Genomic DNA, 23,474 nt, shown 5'->3' with positions numbered 1-23,474 from the left:
GCCTTTGCAGGAGCTGTGGCACAGCAGCATTTTCCCACGTGCTTTCTCAAGCGGCCACAGAGGGCGACACAAAGCTGGAAGCTGCAGCAGTGCACAGGGAAACCCACACCCCAGGTGCACACTGGTTTCCAAACAGCTCCTCCATCCAGTGCCAGACAGCTTTTCACACAGCTAAGCACATCTCCTTTCTGTACAGTAATTTTATTTAACCAGGTTAACTTTGTTTTTACACTAATGCCTCAGTGCATCCTTTAAAAGGAGAGGAAGTCTTTAAAAAGTGTTTGTACATAAGACAACAAATCATAGAAATTAACACAGTAACATCAACAGTCCCTAAAACATGCACAACTGTACACTGAGCTGTGGGTGGTTGTAAGGGTAAGGAGGAGAGGAAGGGCTCTCCTTCCCATCTACTTCCAGGTAAGACAAAGTCTTTCTCTGCTTTGCAGTGTGTTAATGCAGGGTACAAACAGGCCATACTGTTAATCTGTTGGCCCTTTCTGGCTATCAAGGTTTGATTACCATTAGTTAAGTTTTAGCCTCGAAGTCACATCCAAATAACCATGCCAGTTGATAGGAAAGCTTTATCTGGCACCTACTGGAAAGTGTCACAAACCAGGAGAGTCACATGAAGCAGCAGCCACTGAATGTCACCGCCCTGCCTGGCAAGCCTGTGTTGCAGGGCTCAGGGAACCCATGGCACCAAGTGCTGGAGTTCAGTCACCAGATGGAGCCTCACTTTCCTGTACATGCACGGCTCTCACTCACGGTCAGAAGTCACTTCCCCAGACCAAAGCAGTGCAGCTTCCTTATCAGAGCATCTGATACTTGCACCAGATTTCAGTTGTTCCCTGTTCAGTTATCTGCTGGCACTTGCAGCCACTGTGCTGCCCTACACGTTTGCTGTGCAGCGCCTTCCCAAGGGTGGGACAGAAACGTGGTAATCACAGCTTCCAGCACCAGGCAAAGTAGTCCCCATAGATACACACTTGATAGCAGCACATTACCAGAGCACCCAATCCTACAGTTGGTAATAAGCCTTGAGTTTTGGTGGTGTTCTTTTGTGTTATTTCTTTTCCCCCCAGCGTGAGTAGCTGTTACTACATCTGAAAGACCTTTTCTGCTTCAGACTATAGAGAAAGGAACAATCCATTTAACTTCAACCTTCTGTCCTTCTCTGTCATTTTAGCACAAACCTTCAGAATAAAAGCACAAGCAGCCAATATATGGCACCTTATCAAGTCTGATTAATACATCAGCCTCAACCGGCTCCCATTTTTCACTTTAGCAAGTGGTAATGTTAGTATTCATTTTAGTCCACCTCAGAAGAACAGGAGAAATAACACGACAAAGAATATGCATTACTGCAACCTTAACTATACAGAACCATCTCCTTTACTATATTATTTTAGCCACAATTTAAAGGGGAGGAAGGAGAAAGAAATGATGGTCAAGAGGAGGCCATTTCAAAATGCTGAGGTGACCTATCACCCTGCTACCAACTGCTGAAAGACCACCAGGAAAAGGGAGATTTCTTACAGAAGCAACACCTACATCTTGCAGTGCATAAAGCCCCAGCCCAAAGCCATTCTTTTTGCTACTACCAATATTGCACTTGCAACCCCTACATGTTGAGCCACTACGAGAGGCCAGATGTGCAGGGAGGGGCACCTGATCTCCGTGGTCTGTGGAAAATGGAAATACACCCATCTTGTGGCTCCCCCATTAGCTTGGCTCAGCCCACCTCAAACTATCCTCCAGTGTCATCCTCGTGGGTAGGACAGTTGCTAGCAGAGCTGTTCTCCACTTGCAGGCTCACATGAAAGTGCAAAGCTGCATGGACACACGGACAAGCATGCTGTACCCTCCAGAGCTGGTGGTACCAGCTAGCTGAGAAGGTTGCAGGTGGGACAGAAAAGAAAAAATCCCTTCAAGTAATTTAAAACAGCCCATTCTTGAGGTTACAGCTGCATGGAAGCAGCAACCGGCTGGGCATGTTTGGGGTGATAAGGCAGAAAGTCTGAAGTCCTGGAGGGATGAAGAATGAGAAGGTGTCAGTAGTGAAAGATTAAGAGTTATTCTGTAGGTCGCTTCTTCACACTGCTGTGATTCTCATCTCCAACTGACCAGCACCAGCTGTCTCTGGTTACTTCTGCACACAGCTTGGCCACGCAAGCCCACCGCAGGCAGCCGATACGATGATATAGATGATAACCTGGGAAAGAAAACAAAAGATTTCAGTGAGAATTCTGTCCTTCAGAAGTCAATTTGTGACATGGCCTGGTATCAAAAGACAAATCTGAAAACCCCAGGTTATAAGCACCCTAAAATAACTTGTCAAACGTCCTGCAGAACTTTGCACCAAGACTTCTTTCTCCATGTCCATCCAGCAACAGGATGAGAATTTTCCTCCAGCAAAGGCTTCAGTGGTGACAAAGTACTTCACACACCCAACCTGAAATTATACTTCAGCATCCTCACGGTAGTGCTGTTCACATTCATTAGAGGCTGGAGGTATGCTATTCCAAGCTAAGTAATGAGTACCAAAAGGAATAAGGCCTAGAAAGCCAATACAGGTAGAGGAGCCATGAGCTCAATGCCTTAACTTTTAAGGAGTCAGCAAGGCACTTATTACTGCAGCAAGCATCTGTAAGCTAGACAGAGTTGTCAAGAAAACATCTTCAATCACCTTGACAAGAAAAACTGCCTGGCACAATGCTCCTCTCTCCATATCTCAGAAAACCTTAAAAACACTTGTTTTAGAGCTAAGACCATACCAAGTATGAGTTAGTGCAGGTCTGATGACAGCAGTACACTGTTAGCATTTTCCAGTAGCTAAGCTTGTCTTAAGAGCTAAAGGTTATTATGCTCCATACTTACAATTGATACAATGATTATGATGATGGTAAGCTTGAGGTTCTTCATACACATGGCTCTAGCAAGGTTCCTGCTGGTAGTTTTGAAAGTGACTGACTAGAAGAGAAAGTAAAACAGCTGTTTTATTGCATGATCTACTGCAGAGAAAGCTGCATCCCAAGCAGCCAGATGAAGAGGCACATCCCCATACCACCCTACTAACCTAACGAGCCAAACCTCTGCAGTTATCTCCTCCAGATCCATTTAACTCCTGCAGTTACAATAATAAAAAGCCAAACTGGCATCAAGGGAAAGTTATCTCCTGTGATACTTTAAGGGCAAGATAAATGAAATCCAAACAACAGAAGTAATACTGAATCTAGAACCAGCTTGGGTTTGTACCTTCCAGAAGTCAGCTTGAGAAAAATTGGGCATAGGACATCATCAGGTCTGTTGGCTGCTCACAGGGTTTAGTTTACCTTGGACTACCTCTGGTTGTGTTCTCCTTTGACTTGCAAGCTTTGGGGAGCTGAAGTACTCCACAAATATGTAAGTAATTATTGATCTTTATTCCTACACTCAACATCAGTTCTACTCCAGCCACACAAGTAACTCCTTCAATACCAGAACTTCACCCCTGTCACTTTCCCTGAGCAGCTCTTGCAGAGATACCTGCACAGAAAAAGGCTGCAGCATCCAGACTGAGCCACCTCAGCAGCTCACTCTGCTGGTTATTTTCAGGCTTTCTCCACACCTCCCAGACTTCTCAAGTGAGACATCAAGCAGAGCTGCATCCCTATTAACGTAATTTCAGCTCAACACTGATTTTCATGTTAAGTTACCATCTGAACTTTGGAAACACTTCTCTCACTTAACAGTGCAGTTTCTAGGTATGGAAACAGATTACTGGCTACTGACAACAGTCCTGGCGCAGACACTGCAGCAACACACCTCATCTCAGCCCAGAGCAGTTCTCCAGAGGACAGGACTGCTTTGAGCACTGGCTTCTTCAGACCTCCCTGCCAAAAGGAAGACCTTGCTGCTGCTGGGAAGGATCTTTAGGCACACCACTCTGGTAGTAAAGACTCTTGTGGGAGTGATAAATTGGTTCACTGCTCTTGAAAACTTCAACTCTGAATTTCTGAGGACTCACCACTGAACTGTAGGACACTCAAACTAGCACCACATTCCATTCATTCATTCTCTGCATTGTTTCCAACAAGTATTCACAGTGAGCACAAGTGACTTCAGACTAACTGAAGAAGGAATTCCAGTCCTTTCGTCTAAGGCATTACCTGAGCTTAGACTACTTACTGCCACCACCTGAAGCAGTAAGGTTCAAACACTCAGTGCAGGAGGACAGCATTCCCAGCTGGGTAACTGCTAGCACCCCCAGCTCATCTCTAAAGCATGACAGTATTTTTGCCAGCTCTGAGATGTATTCATATCCATCAGTCCCATCAGGCCACACTGGCAATCTATAGGGTTGAGGACTGCATCTGAGGGCACCAAAGGAATTAGGCCCCAAGCTAGGACCCTGCAGAAGATGCTGAATCAGGGATTTCCAGGGAATAGTCAGGAAAACTTCCAAGCTATGTGTAGGCCACTTGACTGGCACATGCTTTAGTTACTTTCAATGTGATGACTTGTAATTTCTCACTTACTTTACCCCTTCATCCTGTTAAGGAGCTGCAAGGCTGGCACGTAGCTGGTTAAACAGCCATGCAGAGGAAGGAAATAAGACAGGACTTGTTTCTAACACAAGGAAACGTTACTTTAAGGTGCTTTAATGTTTGTTGAAAAGGGGCTTTTTCTTACATGAGCACAACAGCTGCAGGACCACTAATTCCCCATTTTAAAGTTCTTCCCCAAACTTACAGAATCCACGAGATTCTCTGTTTTATCGATCAGCAACTCCAGCTTCTCTCCTCTCTGTGCCACGAGGTCTGGAGAAAGAGAAAAATCCCAATCTGTAAGTAGAACCCCAGTGCGAAAAGCTGCTTCTAATACCCAAAGCTCAGCTGGGAGCCAGGAGGAGCTCCTGGCAGTGGTTCCTGAGAGGATAAATAGCCCCCAACCTTTCTGAGATTTCAAAGCAGTGGCGCTTAAGGAGCAATATCACATTTTGGGACTAAATCCACTCAATTCTGGTCAGTTCCAGATCTAGCTCTTTATTTTAAGTGGTCAGATTTGTCCCAAACCAAAGTCCAACTGGACAAAATGCTGAGAAGCATTTTCCTCATAGCAGCTACAGGAAGGCAGCAGTGACAGGGACAAAACCCAGAGCACACTGCATCTCAGTGCAAGCTGTGCAAGTTTGCACCAAGCTGTGCTCTCACCACGTCCAACACAAGTAATGGACTGCAAACTCAGAGCTCCCCAGCCCCTTTAACCATCGCTGGTTCCATCAGGAGTGGACAGCCCACCACCAGTTCCACTCTCAGTAACTCCCTGCAGGATCACCATTCTGGCTGGGTGGAATGCTGCATGCTTGGCACAAGAACAAGCCAGATACCTATGTTTCGAACCATGATTCCTTTAAGTTCATCAACTTGGGCTTGTGTCTCTGCTACCTGGTCAGTGCCCTTGCTCTCCGAGTGGTATTTCTGTAACAGATGAACAGTCAGTGAAAACAAGGATCCTCAACATAGCACTTCACACAAAAAGGAAATCTCCTGTTCCTTACTGTGCAGGGCAGAGGGCACACATTCGAGATTCCAATTTACCTCAGACATCTACAACTGTGTGGGACACCCAAATCCAACTTGTCAGCCCCTTACAAGGTCACACGAGGTGCCCATCTACTCCTGCACTGCAGAAGCTGTGCAGCAGACAAGTGCCTGCAACTTCCAGAGAGCCCAGGAGTATCAGCCTCTTTAGGAAGTTAAATCACATTTGTAGCCAGTTAACACACTGCTCCCACTCCCAGACATCCTTCTGTTGTCTTTGTAATAGATCACAATTTTACACAATCCTCTCTACTCCTCTATAAAACATAAAGAGCCCTGCAATTACACAAGCAGGAGAGAATGCATCTGCATCTGTAAGTGAGCATCAAGCAGGAGCTCCAGCTAGGGTGAAGAGGGACTGCAAAATGGAAGAACCACATGAGGTGTTTAAGATGGTAAGAGCTGCCAAACTGCTGTTCCTGTAAAGCAGACATAAGCAGCTTTTGGGACCACAAGTGAACCTGTGGTGACTATCTGACTCAGGCTGGTAGGTGGGAGAAGTGCTAACCAACATCCCCAGGTTAAAAGGAGTCTCGCAATGGTTTCAGAATGAAAGGAAGGGAATTGAGGTGAAGTCAGTATTGTCTAAGTTCTGCTATTCTGAGACTAAGTCTGCTGTCCTCAGAGGTCCTCTGCAGTCAAGCATCACCAGCCACCGCTCCTACTGTTCTGCTTCCTAGATCACCTCCCCCACGGAACAAGTCTCTCTCACAAAACTCATGGATGAACTTTTGTCCTGCTCTAAACTTACAGCCACCACTTGTATCTGAGGGCTTCACAAAGCACTTCCTAAGAAGAAACCATCTAAGCAGACCTGCTGACAGCAGTGGCCAGGACTAGATTGTCTCTGCTGTACTTTGTGACAACCCACGTGGCTTCTTAAACCCCAGTCTTCTCCTGAATGAGTGTCCACTTTGCATCCATTTCTGACCACATGGGAAGCAAAAGCCTACTGCTCTAACAGTATTCACACACTCATGTCATAGTTGATGGATATAGCACTAAAAGTAACAGATCCTTTAAAAAATGAAAAAACAAACAAGTTGGGTTTCAGGAGAAGTTGCAGAAGTGGCACTCTACCTGAGCTGTCACTGGTTTTACTGGAAGCATGGCCTTCCTTTTCAGTGTTATCTGTGTGACATGCTCGAGTCACAGCACAATCTGAACTGTTGTATGATCTCTACACTCAGCATCACACCAGTTAAACTCCTGCAGTAACTTCTGCAACCACCTTGATAGCAGTCCTGTTCTCCCACTACACAAAGCATTAGATCATTGGGGCTCTAATCTTCGGAAGCTGGGGGAACAGCTTTCTGCCATCATTCAACTTGTAATAAGAATTAGTAGATGCCTGGATTTCATCAATATGCAAAAGCTAAGGTAAGCAGCTCTACTTCATGCTTTAGAGAAATGGAAATGCTGGGATTTTCAGAGGAATAACACCACCATGGCCCTGAACACCGCCTGGCTCTTCTGATAAGGCAGAGCATTAAGCTGATTCCAGCCAAAAACTGCTTACATTTTGATGAATCATCACTTTGTGTAGTTTCGATCTCCACACATCAAGGGTTGGTAGAGGAAAAAGCTAACTTCCTATCTGTGATAGGACTGAATCTAATTTATAATGCACAATCCATTGGGCTCTTCTGAAGACATACTGGCTTTATTATTCATTGCTGCTTCAACTTATGCTGCATAAGTTGAAGAACAGATTTTGCAGTGAAGGATGTGCAACTTCACAAGCTATGAATCATCTCTGTTCATCCCTGATGATACCAGCACAACTGATTCCTTTCACAACATCCAGCACAACCTTCACGAAGCAACAGCACAAGTGCACATCCTCCCCTCACCTTCCCCCAGCTGCAACCTGCACCCCAAAACACAACTGTTACTGCTGGTGAGTGTTACAAGCTTGCTTCGTTTCTGCCCTTACTCTGGTTGTGCTGCCAGGTGACCAAAGGACCTCCTCTCCTGCATCCAGAATGTCTCCAAACCTGGCATTTTTAGTAGATGAAAAAGGAAAGCTTTGAGGGCAGCAGCCTCAGTGCTTACACACTCACCAGCCACAACAAAGCAGACTGAGAGCCTCCTACACATCTTGCACACAGTGCCAGCTGTAGCTGTCCCAGATACAGCCTGCAAACAAGCTCTGAAAACCAAGGTTCCAAGGACATCTTCCTTTTAGTTTAAGGCATGTCTCAAAAAATAGCATCGCTTGAGTTACAAAATTGTTGTCAATTAACAACTTTAAAAAAAATGTGATGAATTTTAAGCAGAAGACTCTGAACACTCTATCCTCTTTTTCTAAGTTGCTGTCTTGGGAATGAAGTCCTTTCTGCATCCACTCAAGTGATTCTGAACCTGCCCATAATCCAGGCCCAGTGTTCTTGCCCCATGAAAATGGAACAGTGCCATAAACAAACACCCCACCACACCCCAGCAGCCATGGATTACCATGAAGTAAAGGGAGAGAAGCAAGGGGCAGTTTGGAATTACTACATACTCAAATTTTGAAGCCTCGTTCAATTGAAAAAGTAGCATGCATTTATCTTGCTCACAACAACAGTGAAGTTATCTTGGAATGGAAAGCCAACTGCAGCTAGCTTTGATATTTCAAATGCTATCTTTAAGATCTCATCTCAAGTTCAGCTATGCGGTGCAAATAATGAATACATCACTATTAACCTCAGCCCCTTTTCATCACAGAAGCAGAAAAGCAACTCAGCTGTAGAGAACACGCAGGGAAAGCAGTAAAGTCCTCTGCATTCATATACAAACTCAGTGTGGTACTTTAGGTACAAATGAAAAAATATACAAAGACCCCATGGGGAGAAGTTTAACTTGCCAAAGCAATCCCATTCAATCCCATTTAGCAACAGAACTCACCAGCTGTGCAGCTAAGACACTCGAGAACTCGCTGTTCATTGCATAGGGAAGGGCTGTCTGTGCTCTTGAGCCATACGTGGTCTGAAACCTCTTCTTGATTTCATTCAGGAAGTTGAAGGCTCTGGAACGTTCAAAGTCCTAGGAGAGAACGAACAGACCACATCCAGACCACATCCAGCTCTGGATGTGGGCATGAAGTGTACACAGCACACAGCCAGTCCAAAACCCACAAATACCCACTTTCAGACAGGCATGCTGTGCAAAACTCTACAGGACTTGGCTGGTTACCCTGGGTTTTTAGCAGCAGCCAGACTCCAGACACCTTCCTGGACATCAGCTGGAAGCAGATGCTACTGAAGTATATGTAGATCTAATTTTGTTTCTAATATCTTTTCCTGTGAGGGAGATGATTTTGCTTTAAATAAGAACTGAACCTCAGAGGTACTTTATTCACATGCATTTGAGTTTCAGGCTTAGGCTTCAGAGCCATGTTCTCACCACCATCAGTTAAAAGCTCCAGTGGAAAAAAACCCATCTGCAATTAGCACCCATTATTGATTTCTCATCGACATATATATGAAAAAGCTAAAACTCATAAATAGCCTGTGTGTGCAAGAGCTGTAACCAAAATACTTACATCATCTGTGATGCAGAGGTATATAATCCTATCTTGGCAGATGTAATGAAACAGATAACTGCAAAGAGGGGAGAAAAAAAACTAAGTCATTAAAAGCTGCCACAAGATATTCTCTGCCAGGAGAAGAGAGATGATGGAGAAGATGCTGGTGTCTGTGGTGAATTTAGGGGCTGGAAAAAAGAAGAGCAAATTCCAGTTACCCTACAGCAATTCACACAGATGCCAACACACCCCAGTTATCTTTGTCAGATGTCAAGCATTTATCTTCTATCAGCTACACTAAATAAGAGACAACTTACACGTAAGTAACAGCTGCCATCATGCACTTGGCAGCACCCCATACTTCACAGCAACTTTGTGCTGTCAAACTTCAGTTCCAAGTTCTTCCAGTTACTTACTTGTGGGAAAAAAAAACACCTTGACATGATAAATGGGGGTAAGATTATATCTAGTCCTGCATACAAGCACCCACACACAGTGAACTTGTGAGATTATCTGCAGTTGATTGGAGTGACAAGGAAGTTAATGCTTCAGTGAACCTCACTGGTACAGTGACTTGCTTCTTTAGCCATGTTGCACTGCTTTGGGTTTTTATTGCAAAGACCACAGAACAAAAGCAGCCAAATAAGAAAATGAACTTAAGAGAACAACTATCAGGCTAAACAGGCTTGAAGCATGTGGTTGCGTTCTCTTATTCACATAAAGATGCTTTGAGAGATGCTGAGTAAACAGATGCTTGTTAAATGCAACTCTCAGTAACTTGAAAGACAGTGCAAACCAGTTCAGAGCCGTATCTTCCTCTCAAAGTGAAACCAGGCTGTTATTTCCAGGCCCACAAGAAAAAACAACATCCCATCAACTTAGCTCATAGAGCATTAAATCCAACCCAGAACCAATGGGAGCAGATGGCTCACTGGCTTTAGCTGTCTTTTTTTTTTAATTTTTAAGTGATGCTATCTACTCCCCACCCCCATTTAGACCTCTTTTACAGATTCTACAATAAAATCACTGTAATGCATTGTATGGGAACTGCTCAGTCATGGCCTGAACCTCTGATTGATCACCTGAGGCGAGCCATGAGTCAGCCAGAGGAGCACAGGTGAAGGCAATTCTCCTGTGCTGCCAGAAGGGGTGGAGCCTGGCTGCACCCTCCTAGACCTATTTAAGAGCTGGCTACCAGTGGGGAAGGATCTCTGCTGGAGTTTTGTGAGTGAGCCCAGGATAGAGGTAAGCTTTCTATTTATTCTCTTTTGTTGTCATAATCTGCTTTGCCTAACTCTCTTGTTTATTTTGTGATTATAACATCCTAATATTCTTTGATTATACAAAGGCCCAGAAGTTCTTAAAAACAAAACAATGACAGATTCTGAATGAAGAGGCTGTTCTTCAAATGCATAGGAAAAACAATGTCAACAGAAAGCTTGTTAGAAGGGATTTTAGCAGAGGAGACACTGATAGGCTCAGTGCCCAGAGTGCTCTTCTGCAGTGTGCTTGTAGCAGAAATGCAAAGTCACAGCTTGAAGCAGTGATTGAGCACCTGGTGGGAAGGCAGGGCCAACCCAGGGGAGCTCAGGTGCATGCAGTGTACCTGAATGACAGGACAGGGTGGAGCCAAGATCCACCCCTTCCCAGACTTCATTTAAGAGCTGGCAATGGAAGTAATGGTATCTTCCTCAAGATCCCTGCCTATCTGAGCTCTTCCAAGGGTCAGCAAGTTTCCTTCCTTTGTTTCTATGTCTAGAGCTGCTGCATTCAGGCTTGTTCTCACTTGCTGCAACCACAGACTTTGCCACCCCCCTATTATTGCTATGCTTTCCATTCACATTATAGCATTACGATGTTGAATCCTCATGAAGTCTTAAGTAGTGAGCAAAAGATTATCCACTTCACAGCATGCTTTGTAAGCACAGATGCAGTGATTAATTACCTCCCACCAAAGAACAGTGAACCTCTATCATAATTCAAGTTTTCAACTGTAAGAACACTGTGGCACTCCTGCAGCTCAATTTTGTAAATGGTTGAACAACACTCAAGGCAAAAGTAAAACAAAAGGAAATGACTTTGCCCTTAAAGTTACAGTAGAAGATATTCAGCACATAAAGTACTTAAAGAACAGGCAGCTTCCTCTGAAAGCTCTTCCCCAGGGTCTCTTAATACTTGCAAGGCAGGGAAGGACACAGGAAGACTGCCTAAATTGTTATCTTTTGAATCTTCAGGCAGCCAAAATGGCTTTAACACAACAGCATGGACAACACTGAGAATCCAGCCACTCAAAAGAGAACTGAGTAACACAGAACACTGCTAAATCAGTGTTCTCTGCAGTTCTATTGTTAATTTGCAGCACATTAACTTTTGTACTCCATGTACGCAATGAAGCAGCAGCACAGTGCCAGGAGATGTTGCATTCAAATGCTCTTTTCTGCCAACTGCTACCTGAGGACTGGTCAGAGATTTGCGTAAGCCTTCTCTCCCAGCAACTGCAGTTGTGGTACCTCAGGATGACTCTGAAAGATACTGCCTGTAAGACTTATCATCAAGCAATCAGGATGCACCACTGATCTGAGAACAACTGAATTTTGCTACATCCATTTACTGCTGTCCTCATGCACGTTAGCTAGTCTGCTCTGATACCCAGATGGGAAACATCACTCACTTCCCATGTGAATAGGTCAGTTTGTTGTTTTCAGAAGGTATCTTTGCCAGGATCTGCTCTGTCACCTCCAGGAAGTTTCCTCCACACCAGGCATGCTTGGCAAGGATGGTTGTGCCCCTCGCCACAACAGCAAAAAGAATAGCCATGGCTTCAGCTGTCTGCAAATAAAAACACCGTAAGAATTAGGTTTGTGTTATTTGACAGAAAAAAAACACTGTAGTCTCAGTAATAGCTTCTCAGCCCTCAGCATAATTGGAAGGAAGCATAATGTAATCAGTACTTTGCCAATATATTGCTATTTAGAAAGCTTCTCTCTTTCCCCCTCTCCTCCCCCCTTCAGGTTCTGTTCAGAATATCTGTAAGACCACAATCACTTCTAGAAGAGTTGGTTTGCTTGCTTTAAACTGCTCCTGCACACTGTCCTCCAGTCAGTGACCCCATAATGAGTTTTACCTATGTTGTTTCCAGCCAGATTTCTAGCGTTTTGTTTTGTTTTCAATTAACCCATCAGGTTTTTCTTGCTTCTCAAAAAGGCTGCCAGCAGCCAGCAAGCTACACACTTCAGAAAGGAAACAACTGTCTTGCAGTTATGTAAAGAGCAGCTCCTCAAAAGATCAAGCCCACTGTCTCTGTCAGATGACTTCAGTTCATTGTAGTACCTTAGACTTGATTGCTTTCAAACTCAAACAGAAAAGCTGCTGCTGGATTAGTCACACCACACACGTCCACTTCTTACAGCCTGGAGACATTCACTGATGCACCAAGACTTCAGTAAGAGCACATGATCTGCAGATCTCAAAGTGAGGGTGCAACATTTGCAGACTGATTATCTACAGTAACAATCTTTCTCCAAGCCAACGTTCTTGCATATATATATATAAAACCATACAGATTACAAGATGCAAGTGTTTGAGAGCCAGACTTCTGTGAAGTCAGAGGACAATCACATAAAGGAGGACACTTGACCAGCTCAAGTATCATCACATTAATCTAATGACAGGCCTAAGATTGAACGTGTGAAACCACGTCACCCCACAGCTGTGACATCTGCTTGGTTGATTCAGGACATCCATAAGCCTCTTTTCTGCTTAGAGAAGACCTTTGACCCTACCAAGAAAAAGAAGAAAACCACCTAATTCTCCCCTTTGTGTCTAATTACCCTGATATTGCCTGATTTGTGTTGTGCATAGAAACCTCTGCATTCTGGCTAGAAAAATCACACACCAAGTTCACTGCAAGCAAATAGCTCAGAGACTTCTCTAGAAATTAGGTACAACAGATTTAGCTTCAGGATAGAAGCTCAGGCTGAAAGGCTACTGGCAGTCAAACTTTCTACCCATCTGGCACTGGAGGAAGTGACTACACTTAAAGATCTGTCTGCTTTCATTTGCACTGAAGCACAAGAGATTACAGCAATAAGGGAAAAGACAGATCAAGAAACACTGGGATGTTAACAAGATCATGAAGTTAAGATATCATTGCTGCACTGGGTTCACAGTTCTGCTGCCTGACAGATTCCAGCTTGGACAGCAACAGGTAACCTGCTGCAGGTATGAGAGCTCAAGACAGGAGAGGAAAAAAATAAACCTGGGGATTGATTCAGACACGATACTCCTCAATTTTATGGCAGACTTTAACTTAATCACCTGGGAGCACCAGTGATTTCAGAACCAGCACCATCTATAGGAACAGAAAGCAAAGGATTAGTCTGACAAGAGCAAAGCAAACAAAGCAGGAAGCAGAGCAGTAAACTTCCTCCATAACGCTGTTCCAGAGCATGGCACCCAGCAAAGTGTGTTCTAGAAAAACTGAGAGTTTGTAGTGTCAATAAAGGTGAAGAGAGAACACACAGAAAGGCTCACACTACACGGACAGAAGTCTTTGCAAATGCTGTTCTTAACAGGTACCACTAAAAGGGACCAACAATTGGAGCACCAGAGCACTGCAGAGGGGCTGCAGACCCTCTCAAGTTGATCTCCTCCTTTCACTTCCTCTTGACTTGAAATTTGCACCCTTGTACATAGCACATCAATTCTACCAGGGATACAGGGAAAGCCCCTTGGCCTGCTTTGCATGGCAAGCTTCTCATTTACCCCATCTTAGAGCAAGCCCCATTTTCAGAACAAAGACAACTTGTTGCATTTACCTACTGTTCTTTCCAGGATCACTTCATTTGTCCTCACTGTGCTACACCCAAGTACTCACATCCCACTTGTTTCCCCTCCCATCACGCTCACCTAGGTCTCAGCCTCACCTGAAGATAGCTCAGGGATTTAAACCAGATTTATATCCAGCTGATGTGCAAAGATTGTCAGGAAGGAGGAGGGTGAGGGGTGCCCACGCCAGCAGTCCCCTTTTACTGCTGCTGAAAGAACTGGGTGTGAAAACAGCTGTTTGCATGTCTGATCACTCTCTGCTCCAAGATAGAAAGACTTAAAAATGCTGGTAGACAGAGGTAAAAAAAAAAAAAAAAAAAAGGGTTTGTGTTTTCTCCCTCACTTGCAGGATCACAAATGCCCTCTAACATCAAGTCTGCCAGCGTTACAGAAAAAAAGTCACCACATTATTTGGGATCTAAGAAGCTCTGGAGATGATGACCTTTGAAGGCAGAAATAGATGGTGCTTACTATGATCAATCAGTGTCAATATCCACCTGAAGACTGTGGCAGTACAGAAAAGCAAGGCTGACACAGTTCTTCCCTACTTCACCAAGATCAACTGGAAAGCACATCATATGACAAGCAGAGAGCCACGTCATTTGCAGAGCTGTTTACAGATCTAACCACAGTATTTCCTTCCAGCATCACTGAGCCAGCCTGCTGGATCTCATCTTGCCTAGAGTGCTTTAGAGCTGCCCCCGTACAGAAAACCCAAACCTCTCTCCAGAAAAATGCACCTAGAAAAGCCTAGGGAGTGCTGAACACATAAAAACAGCAATGCAAAATACCTGAGGGCACAGCCAGCACTGAGATCTCTGACATCCTGCCACAAAGGATGGAAAGTGCCAGCCCAGGACATCTTCTCTTTAAGCTAGCCTCGCAAATCAGCCCCACAGAGGATGATGAGTAGCCACAAATTTCAGTAACATTTTGCTGACCTTGGCCTCCAAAAGCTTCTCAGCTCCTTGAAGCACATTGCTACACACACAAATCAGAGGGTCACAAAGTGATAGTAAGTCAAGACTCATCTATTTCCAGCTAAGCCCAAGCTGGGTGAATTACTGATCTCTGCAAATTTGAAGGCTTTGCTATTACTCATGTAAGAGAAGAATATTTGGACTGAATAGAAAGGGGGATAACTCAGAGCTAAGGCACAAAGGGATAAGTAACTTTTGGGAAGCTTTTTGCTGGAGTCACCACCTCCACCTGAAGAAACTGAAGCAGAAGAAAGGACAAGCCACAAAACATACCCAACGAGTTTATAGACAGGGATGAAAAAGCCTAAACTTTGATACCTCCAGTTAAATGCTTATCAGAGACAAGAGCACCCACATGGCTGATTCTGGTCTTGCAAAAAGAAATGATTAACTACCATGCAACTGTTACTAGTTTCTCCTGATTAAAGGAACAGCAGCTCATTCCCTTCTGACAGGGCCACAGAGAAAGAACACAAACATTTTCCCAGGAAAAAAAGAAATTAAAAAGGTGCCCTCTCCTACACCTTAGCTTTGACTGCTTTAGCCAGAAGATGCAAACTACACAAAATACACTTTATTCTGTTTTCTACACACGTTACAACTCTTCAGCAGGGGACTGATCTCTTCAGCAGCTACCAATGAGGAACAGCCGGTCCCCACAATCCAAATAATTTGAGAGCAGCACAGTGATTTGCAACAACATTAGCTGAAACAAGAGGAGTTCACACAGCCATGCCAGATGAGACCCACCAGCATACACACATCTGCAATACTTCGTCCAATTCAGGAAGAGAACCAGGACTGCACTGGTATGTGGTAGCACAGCAGGTCACAGCCAGGGACAAACAAACACAGCTAAGCCTCTTGAGCAATCAGGTGACTGACAAAAAAAAATATCTAGAAACAAATCTGTTTACAGCACAGCCACTCAATGAACAGCATGAATACAAAGGAGCAGTTGCAAAACCAAGCAAAACCCCTGAATTCACAGCTCTCTGCCTGACTCTGGAGTCAGTAACCACCTACTTCATAAGTCATATTTCCTCAGCTTTCAGCAGAATGTTTTAAGTAAAACAGATGAGCAGTGAGCATATATTTTTCTCTCCAAACAGTGTCACATCCAATTCTACAGAAACCATTCATTGCTTTTGTTATTAAAAAAAAAAAATCCATTGCAAAGCCAGAAAACAGCTTTTCTTATCACTTACAGGAGGGTCAGGAATCAAATTCATTAGAACACAATCCCTTTTGCCCCTTCATATAACCTAAAGAAAACAATTGGTTTCTAACTCAAAGATGGCTGGAAATATCTAAGTCTAAACCTTCCTAAAAGGAAGGAATCAAACTCACTCAGGGATTAAGGAAGGAAGGGCTCCAAAATAGGAAAGAGGGGAAGGAGGCTGCATTCCTCACCCAGAAGACATCACATACCCAAGGAGCTCCTTAGGCTGTGTCAAAAGCACTGGGCAGACAGTGGAGACTTACAAAGGTGACCTGAGTGTTGCACTCGTATCCCAGTGTCTACTGAAGCATTGCAAGTCATGCTGCAAGTTGCTGCATGCTGCTGCTTACAAGTTTTCTCCCCTGACATTTGACAGAAAGGTAAGAAATTCCTGCAATATCTTAAAGAATGATAAATACATAGCTTCAATCTTCAGTGCAGCGTTTAGCATTTCAGCACTGAAGCCCCCAAGCACAGCAGATAACATATTATTTTCAAGTGAGATGAAAACAATTTGTCTGTTGCTCTGACTTCACAGAAGGTGTGGAATAAGCTATTGTATGCAGCCAGCACAGCTGCGCCAAGAAGTCAAGGGAGAGAAATGGTGCTCATCCTCTGTCACTCAGCAATGCTGCCCTTACCAGTCAAGGGGAACTGTTAGCCTTTCTTCTTGAACAAAACATTCACAGCCTCAGCGCTCAGAGGGATGGAGGAAGCTACTGCTTGTATTTCCAGAAATCCTCTGCACAGAAAACAAGGATCATCGCGTTACTACTGGCTTTAAGTGTGAAACAAACGTAGGTGTTGCAATTCTGAAAGCTGCAATAAAAAAGACCGTTTAAAGACACTGAATTCAGCAGAAAGCAGCTGAAGCTTCCCTTTAACCCTTCATTGCCTTCTGAACGTTATTTCCTTAACTGCCATGCCAGCCGTGAGCCCAGCAGCTTAGCCGGGCATTGGAAGCCCGAGGAGCACCAAGTTCAAGCAGTGCTGAGCAGAAGTTCAGCTTCCTCTCGGAGCACACAGCTTGTTTGCGGCACATCGGCACGAACACAGCGCTGGGGGAGGTTAACCCCGCTCCTCTCCCACCCCCACCTGCCGGAAGGCAACAGGACACGACGTGCAGGACGGGTAAAGCAGCGAGATATCTAAGCTCTCCGCAGAGATCACGCAGCCGGGTGGCCACCCGCACACGGCTACAGCACTATAAACCGCCCTGCGACCCCAGTTCCGAAGAACAATCGTTCATCCATCGGCACCCAACCCTGACAGCTCCACCATCCCCTACCCGAAGCCCCGAAGTTCACCGCGACCCGGCAGCGCAGCGCTACCAGCCGCTTCCCACCGCCGCCGCCTCCGGGCCGCACACGGCCGGGCCCTCGCAGCCGGAGCACAGCGAGCGGCCAACGCGCCTCCCCGCCCCCACCGGCCGTACCCCAAGGCAGGGGGCTCCTCAGGGCCTCCCTCAGGCACGCCGGCCGCCGCGGCAGGAAGTAAACGCAGGAACGAAGCCCACCGCCCGCCGCCGCTCCGCCCCTCAATCGGGCCCTCTGCGAGGCGCTTCCGGCGCGGCGCCGCGGGGCATGCTGGGAGCTGTAGTTCCCCGCGGGGCATGCTGGGAGTTGTAGTCCGGCGGGCATGGCGGAGACCGGCGAAAGGAAGGCCGCGCTGGAGATGGTGAGGGCCGCGGGGCTCGGGGGTGGCGGGGAGCGGGAGCGGGAGCGGGGCGCGGCTCGTCTCGGCCTTCACCACAGCCATCCGGCGCCCAGAGCTGGGCGCGATCCTCAGGGCCCGCGCTTCTGAGGAGCTGGAAGCACGCGGGGCCGGGCTCAGCGCGCCGGGCCGTCCGCTCTCTGTGACAGCGGCGGAGCCCGAGGGAACGGCGCGGAGCTGCGTCAGGGGCGGCCGGGGAATGGGTCTGCTCCGGAGCTGCTAAAATCCAGCAGTCGGGGTCTATTTTTCAAGTGGTGGGAAGCGAGCTCGGTGATCCCGATCAGCGCCTTCAGCTCGGGACGTTCTCGGATTGCCCGCTGCGCGTGATAGCCGCTAGGTGGCGCTGCAGCTCAGAATAACGGGCCGCGGGCTCTGCCGTCTGACTGAGGAGCCCTGCGCCAGCTCCTCCCCAGCCGCTCGGTCTGCAGCCTTTGAGCTTCTTGCAGCAAGCCTCTAGCATGAGACGTGTGAGAAATCTCAGCCTTTTGCTTCAAAGCACAGACCCAACGCTGCGGGGAGTAATTGTCCTGGCTGTGTTCTGGCAGGGCACGCGTTGGTTTTCCTCTGAAGCCTCAGACTGTGCCAGAAGTGAGATATCTGACTAGGCAGGACAGTGTCTGGATGAGAAGTGAAGCTTACGGTCCTGCTGAAGTCCTGAATTTTATCAAAGCACTCTCCACAGGAAAGGAGAGAGAGAAATTAAGTCTGATGAAGCAGGTTCAGCATAGCATGTTCCTTACGGCTATGGGAAACAGCCGTGCTTTGGCTTTTATCTGCCAGATCAGTGCACGGGGTACTTACAGTGTGTTAAGGAGGCACAGACAGCTGAACCCACTGTGTTGCTGCTCTCTCCCACAAGCAGACCCAGCCGCCATGCAGGAGATGCATCCTGTCCCGTTCCTCTGCTTCCTGTATGCAAAAGCTCCTTCAGCTCTGGAAAGAACTCTGAAGTTGATGCTCCCAAATCTAAAGCTAAAGCTCCAGGCATCCTATTTTTCAAGTTATTTTTATGCCAATTTTGTAATTCAGATGTAAAGATTTGCTCCCAGTCAGAGAAACAACTTTTTGTGTATGCATGCTTACACCTGAGCTAAAGTGCAGCTGAATGCAGGAAACAAAAATGGGTGCCATGCAGCTGTAGTGCCAGGCAGCTGCCTCCTAAATTAGCCTGCTCTTCTCCAAGCCTTTACTCTTAATGAAAAAGAAAATCCCTTTTGAGGACAATTTTAATGAATAGTTCTTTGCAAAGCCCAACAGTAAGAGGAACTGAGGCTAGCAGCTGTTTCTTGGAAGAAGGAGGGAAGGTGCTGGGTCCAGCAAGCAGGAGAGCAGCAGGCTGTCTTCCAGAAATCACAAGTCACATGTTGCCTTGCCATTACAACAGGACGTTCTGCCTCTCTTTATTTTAATCACCAGTAACACTGCTTTGAGGGTGGACTGCTAATTGCTAGGAGGTGAAAGAGGCTGGATCAGGCCAACATCCTCATGTTGCTGCATCACATCTGCTCTTCTGCAACAGCTGGTGTGCGGGAACCTGCCCTGGAGTCATGCTGAACATCTGGGTGATCTCTTTTGCAGGAAGCAGACTGCATCTCCTTTCTAAGCTTCTGAGTCAGATCCCTGGGGCTGCTGTACCTGTAAGAGGAGGAAGGGGAGCATTACTCCACATGGAGGTTATAAAACCACTGGAGCAGCTGAAGATTTGGCAAGAGGCAGGATGCAAAGAGATCAGTACTCATCCAGTCAGGCTCTTCACTTAGCCTCAAAGTCTCTCTGCTGCTAGGAGTGGAAATGATCAATGCCATGTGGATATACCAGGTTTTGTGGAACATGGGGAAATATCAGGGGATGAGCATCCCTCTAGTAGCTGAGCAATTAATTAGGTGGCTCACTGGCTTTGGAGGAGATCCCAAACTGGGCTTCTTAGGAAACACTGGCTAGTTTCATACTTTTTGGGTGCCTAAGCCTAAAACAGCAGAATTAGGGGATTGCTGCTAGTGTTACAGGGTTCAGTAATAACCCCTTCTACATTATCCCCCAGCAACAGGCCCTGCACAGGCAGGTGCAGGTTGTTGAAAGAGAAACAAATGCAATTTTTTCAGCCTCTGGTAGCTTGGAATCAGGCCAGATTCTTCGCTAGCATCCTGGTCTTTATTACCACAGAAAACATTATAGCATCTCTTCTTTCCCAATTTGTGGCAGGTCCAGGCAGATGGAACAGATGGAAACTGTGTCACTTTTGTGCTGCATGATGAGGACCACACGCTTGGCAACTCTCTCCGATACATGGTCATGAAAAAGTAAGTAAAGCCCCTACAGTGTCTGGTGCTGCTAAGAGCACTTGTCTCCTATTCTAGCCTTCTCTTTAATAACCTGCACCTCAGGGTGTTAGAATGAAACGTAATCAGAAGTCACCTCCTTCTGTATCTGTTAAGGTCTTATATCAGACACATCAAAGATTCCTTATCTGTGACTTCTGTTCCCCAAATCAGCTGCTTTTTTTTTTTTTTTTTTTTTCCTTCCTTATTGTTATCAGGACCCAGAAGGCACTCATAACCCTTAAGGAGCCTGACAGGTCTCACCTGGAACCTCCATACAATGCCCATTGGTTCAGGAGTCTCATTTGAGCTCACGGCTTCCAGCTGTTGCCTGTTTGACAGGAGCATTAGTTCCTAGCTTGGCCATAGTATTGCTTGTACTTGGCTACAGACTTTACAGACCTGGTCACAATCCTTTCTTATCATTATAGGCCTATCTATTGATCACTCTGTTGTGTTTAACTTGGGTTTCTTTCACTTGGCCTGTGGATTGACTTTTTGGCCTGCCCTTGGACTTGTTTTACCCCCACAGACTTACCTGATGACCTTTAGTTGATCTTAGCTACTATCTCTAGGCTTACCTTATTCTACCACTTGAGTGCTGTAGGATGGGGCTGGCTGATGAGTTCACTGCCCCGTTGGCTGTCTTAACCTTCTTGGCTTCCAGCTTTCCATCCCTTAGGTAACAGCTAGTCCTTACTGCTCCTTGGTGGTTAATCATGGAGGAAATTGTGTGTCTGAAATGCAGAGGATGCTCTTGTTTCTCTGGCCTGCTACTGGGCAGTTGGTGGTGCTAGGAGCTTGCCAGACACATCCTTGCTTTGCAAAACTGCAATTCAAAGGTGGAGAAAGTGAATAACATTATTCAGGCTGTTTCCTTGCAGCATACTCCTCCTGGGAACCCCTTGGTCATTGCAGAAGAATCCTGAGCCCCAGCAGGTCTGAGATGGCCTGAAATTCTGACTTTGCTGAGATGTGCTGTGAACAGTCTGGGCTTCCATTGCTCTTTTTCTCTCTTTCCCCACCACAGCCCTGATGTGGAGTTTTGTGGCTACTGCATCACACACCCGTCTGAAAGCAAGATCAACTTCCGCATTCAGACCAGAGGTATGGATGTGTGCGTGTCCTCTTTGTGTCTGGCTATTTCTGTGGGATTCACCTTGCTTGTGTCAGGTTTCAGCTGTGGGTTGTGCAAACAAAGAAATGCACTTTTCTCTCTCTTCTGTGCTAGCCATCTGCAACTTCTGTGCCCTGTTGCTTCGTTGGGGAGGCTGCTCTGAGCTTTGTGCTGTAGCTCTTCTGTTTCCCAGCTGTAGGGCTGAGCAGCATCTGCCAGCTGAGTCCTGAGGATCCCATGGCCTTGCCTGGTTCCAGGTGTCTGAGTTGGTTGGCAGCAGGCCCTGAACTGTACTGCTGGAAGTAGAATAGATCTGCTGTTCAGTGTTAGAGTTGATCTCTCCTTAAGTCAGTGTGGTGTTTAGAAACTGTGCTGACATACCTAACTGCAACAAGATAATTCATTTTTCAACTACTCAGCTGTTTTGTAGCTTTGGACCTGAGGCTGTCTTGAAACGCTGTCTCTGTGTGCTGACCCAATGACTTGCCTCCTGAAGAGGACTTTGTCCCCTGACGATAGGTAGCACTGACAGCTCTGAGCCTCTTGCAGTCACCTGTTCCTCCCAACACACCTGGCCCTGTATGCTCTGCAGCTTTGTCTGCTGCCTAGAGAGCTGCTGTTATTTCATTCCTTCCCCATGGGGCTGATCCCTTGAGCATCAAATATGTAGAAGTCAGTTCCTGGAAGCAAGTTGCTTGCTCGTGCTTGCTGACTCTTCAACTTTGTAGAAATAATTGCTGCTCTGCCTGTTGGCTTTGCCAACGTGGGACTAACTGCAGGGTAAGTATCTGCTGTTCCTGGGCTATAGCCTAGAGCACGTAGGCTCTGAGATCTGGGCTTGGGCTGTTGATGATAGGCTGGCAGGAGCCCACACGTTGCTGTTTGCCATGTAAGAGCCTCTCTATATTATGGGAACAGCCATGCTGGCGTGCAGTGTTGAGGGAAAGGTCCCCAGCCACCTCCCATTTCACTAATTCATCTGCTTTTCTGAAGGGTCCCTTCCTGCTGTTGAGCCATTCCGCAAAGGGCTGAACGACCTGATGGGTGTTTGCCAACACGTACTCGATACCTTTGAGGTGAGACTGTTGCCTGAAGAGCTCAGGGGCCTTCTTGGTCAAGAGGGACTGAGAACTTTTGTCACAAAAAGCCTGGTAGCTTTTTCAGGCATTCTTTGCCTGACACTGGTTTGACAGTGGTTTTCCAAGTCCTAAACCACTACTTCAGCCACTGGGGTTGGGAAGAGGAGAGGACAAGTCAGTCTTTGCAAAGCCCTGTGGGTCCTCCAGTGGAAGGCACTGGTTGGTACAGCAGAAATTTTTGATGTCCCATGAGTATTTCTGCCTGTATTTTGGCTATGGCTGGAGCATTAAGGAGCAGAAATTCCTGCAGGTAATGGAGGAAGGAGTTCTCAAACTTCCTGTCTTTTAACTTAAATGGAAGCACCTCTGAACTTCTTGCTTCCACATGAGAAGTGCCAGAACACTCACTACAGCCTGAGCTGTAGGTTCCCTGTAGCCAATCTGTGGACTGCTCAGTTCTGAGTGCTGTCTCTAGGATGTACATTTGAGCAGGAGAGTGGCCGAGAGCTGGAGCTGGGGGTGGAGAGCAGACCCAGGGTACTGGAGACTGAGCTGCTGAGCATGTCCTCCCACAGCATGCTTGGTTGGCTTCTCTCAGTATTTCCTCAACGTGTCGACCAGGATTAGGCCAGAGCTTGCACAGAGTCTTTAGGGCTTACTCCTGCAGATGGACACAGCAGGCATGGCCTCACTTCCTTTGTATTGTGGTGACTAAAGGCTCAGTCTCTTCTGGAAGTTCTTGGAGCATTTTGTGGTCCCTCAACTGTTCCAGGATTTGGATGGAGAAGTCACAGCACAAACTGATGTGGTGATGCTGGTGTGTGAATCGCTCAGATGTATTGCTGTTAACATTTGTCCTTTGCTCTTGCTTGCAGAAGAGCATGAGAAAATACAGGGCCCAGAGGGAGGAAGAGATGCAGTAGCATTTGGGAATGGTGGTCCTCGTGGATGTTTGTATTGTTCATGTACTGAATTCCCCGTGTCAAGAGTATTTTGGTTTTGGTTTTTCTAATAACTACTTTGATGTGTGTATTTTCTCTAGTAATAAAGTATGTGAAGTTTGATGCTGCAGAGGTGTTACTGTTTTCAGCTCATGCAGGTACAGAAAACGATAGCTGCAAGGCA

General features: G+C 46.2%; 2 protein-coding genes across 3 annotated transcripts; one reads left to right on the top strand and one right to left on the bottom strand.

Moving 5' to 3' along the window:
- Positions 1-182: 182 nt before the first annotated feature.
- Positions 183-17,661, bottom strand: VAMP7 (vesicle associated membrane protein 7). 2 transcript variants are annotated; one of them, XM_042824817.1, is made up of 9 exons: positions 17,558-17,661; positions 16,764-16,864; positions 11,765-11,922; positions 9,112-9,169; positions 8,475-8,612; positions 5,372-5,462; positions 4,735-4,802; positions 2,881-2,973; positions 183-2,215 (listed from the first exon to the last, which is right to left on the bottom strand). In XM_042824817.1, exons 3-9 carry the CDS (start codon positions 11,908-11,910, stop codon positions 2,147-2,149), a joined length of 663 nt encoding a protein of 220 aa, XP_042680751.1. In that variant the 5' UTR covers positions 11,911-11,922; positions 16,764-16,864; positions 17,558-17,661; the 3' UTR covers positions 183-2,146. The 2 variants fall into 2 exon arrangements, with proteins under 2 accessions (XP_042680751.1, XP_042680752.1); XM_042824818.1 differs by lacking the exon at positions 16,764-16,864 and having other exon boundaries at positions 17,558-17,655.
- A 52-nt stretch (positions 17,662-17,713) lies between these two features.
- On the top strand, positions 17,714-23,420 carry LOC122163609 (DNA-directed RNA polymerases I and III subunit RPAC2-like). Its single transcript, XM_042824957.1, has 5 exons — positions 17,714-17,799; positions 20,038-20,135; positions 21,184-21,260; positions 22,264-22,346; positions 23,225-23,420. Exons 1-5 carry the CDS (start codon positions 17,761-17,763, stop codon positions 23,270-23,272), a joined length of 345 nt encoding a protein of 114 aa, XP_042680891.1. The 5' UTR covers positions 17,714-17,760; the 3' UTR covers positions 23,273-23,420.
- The last annotated feature ends 54 nt before the right edge of the window (positions 23,421-23,474 follow it).

Source organism: Centrocercus urophasianus, unplaced genomic scaffold (assembly GCF_019232065.1).
Source record: "Centrocercus urophasianus isolate 14NV4802_14NV808 unplaced genomic scaffold, USGS_Curo_1.0 seq_24, whole genome shotgun sequence".
Classification (NCBI taxonomy): domain Eukaryota; kingdom Metazoa; phylum Chordata; class Aves; order Galliformes; family Phasianidae; genus Centrocercus; species Centrocercus urophasianus.
Note: the sequence above shows the minus strand (reverse complement) of the source record. Positions and strands in the feature narration are given on the sequence as shown.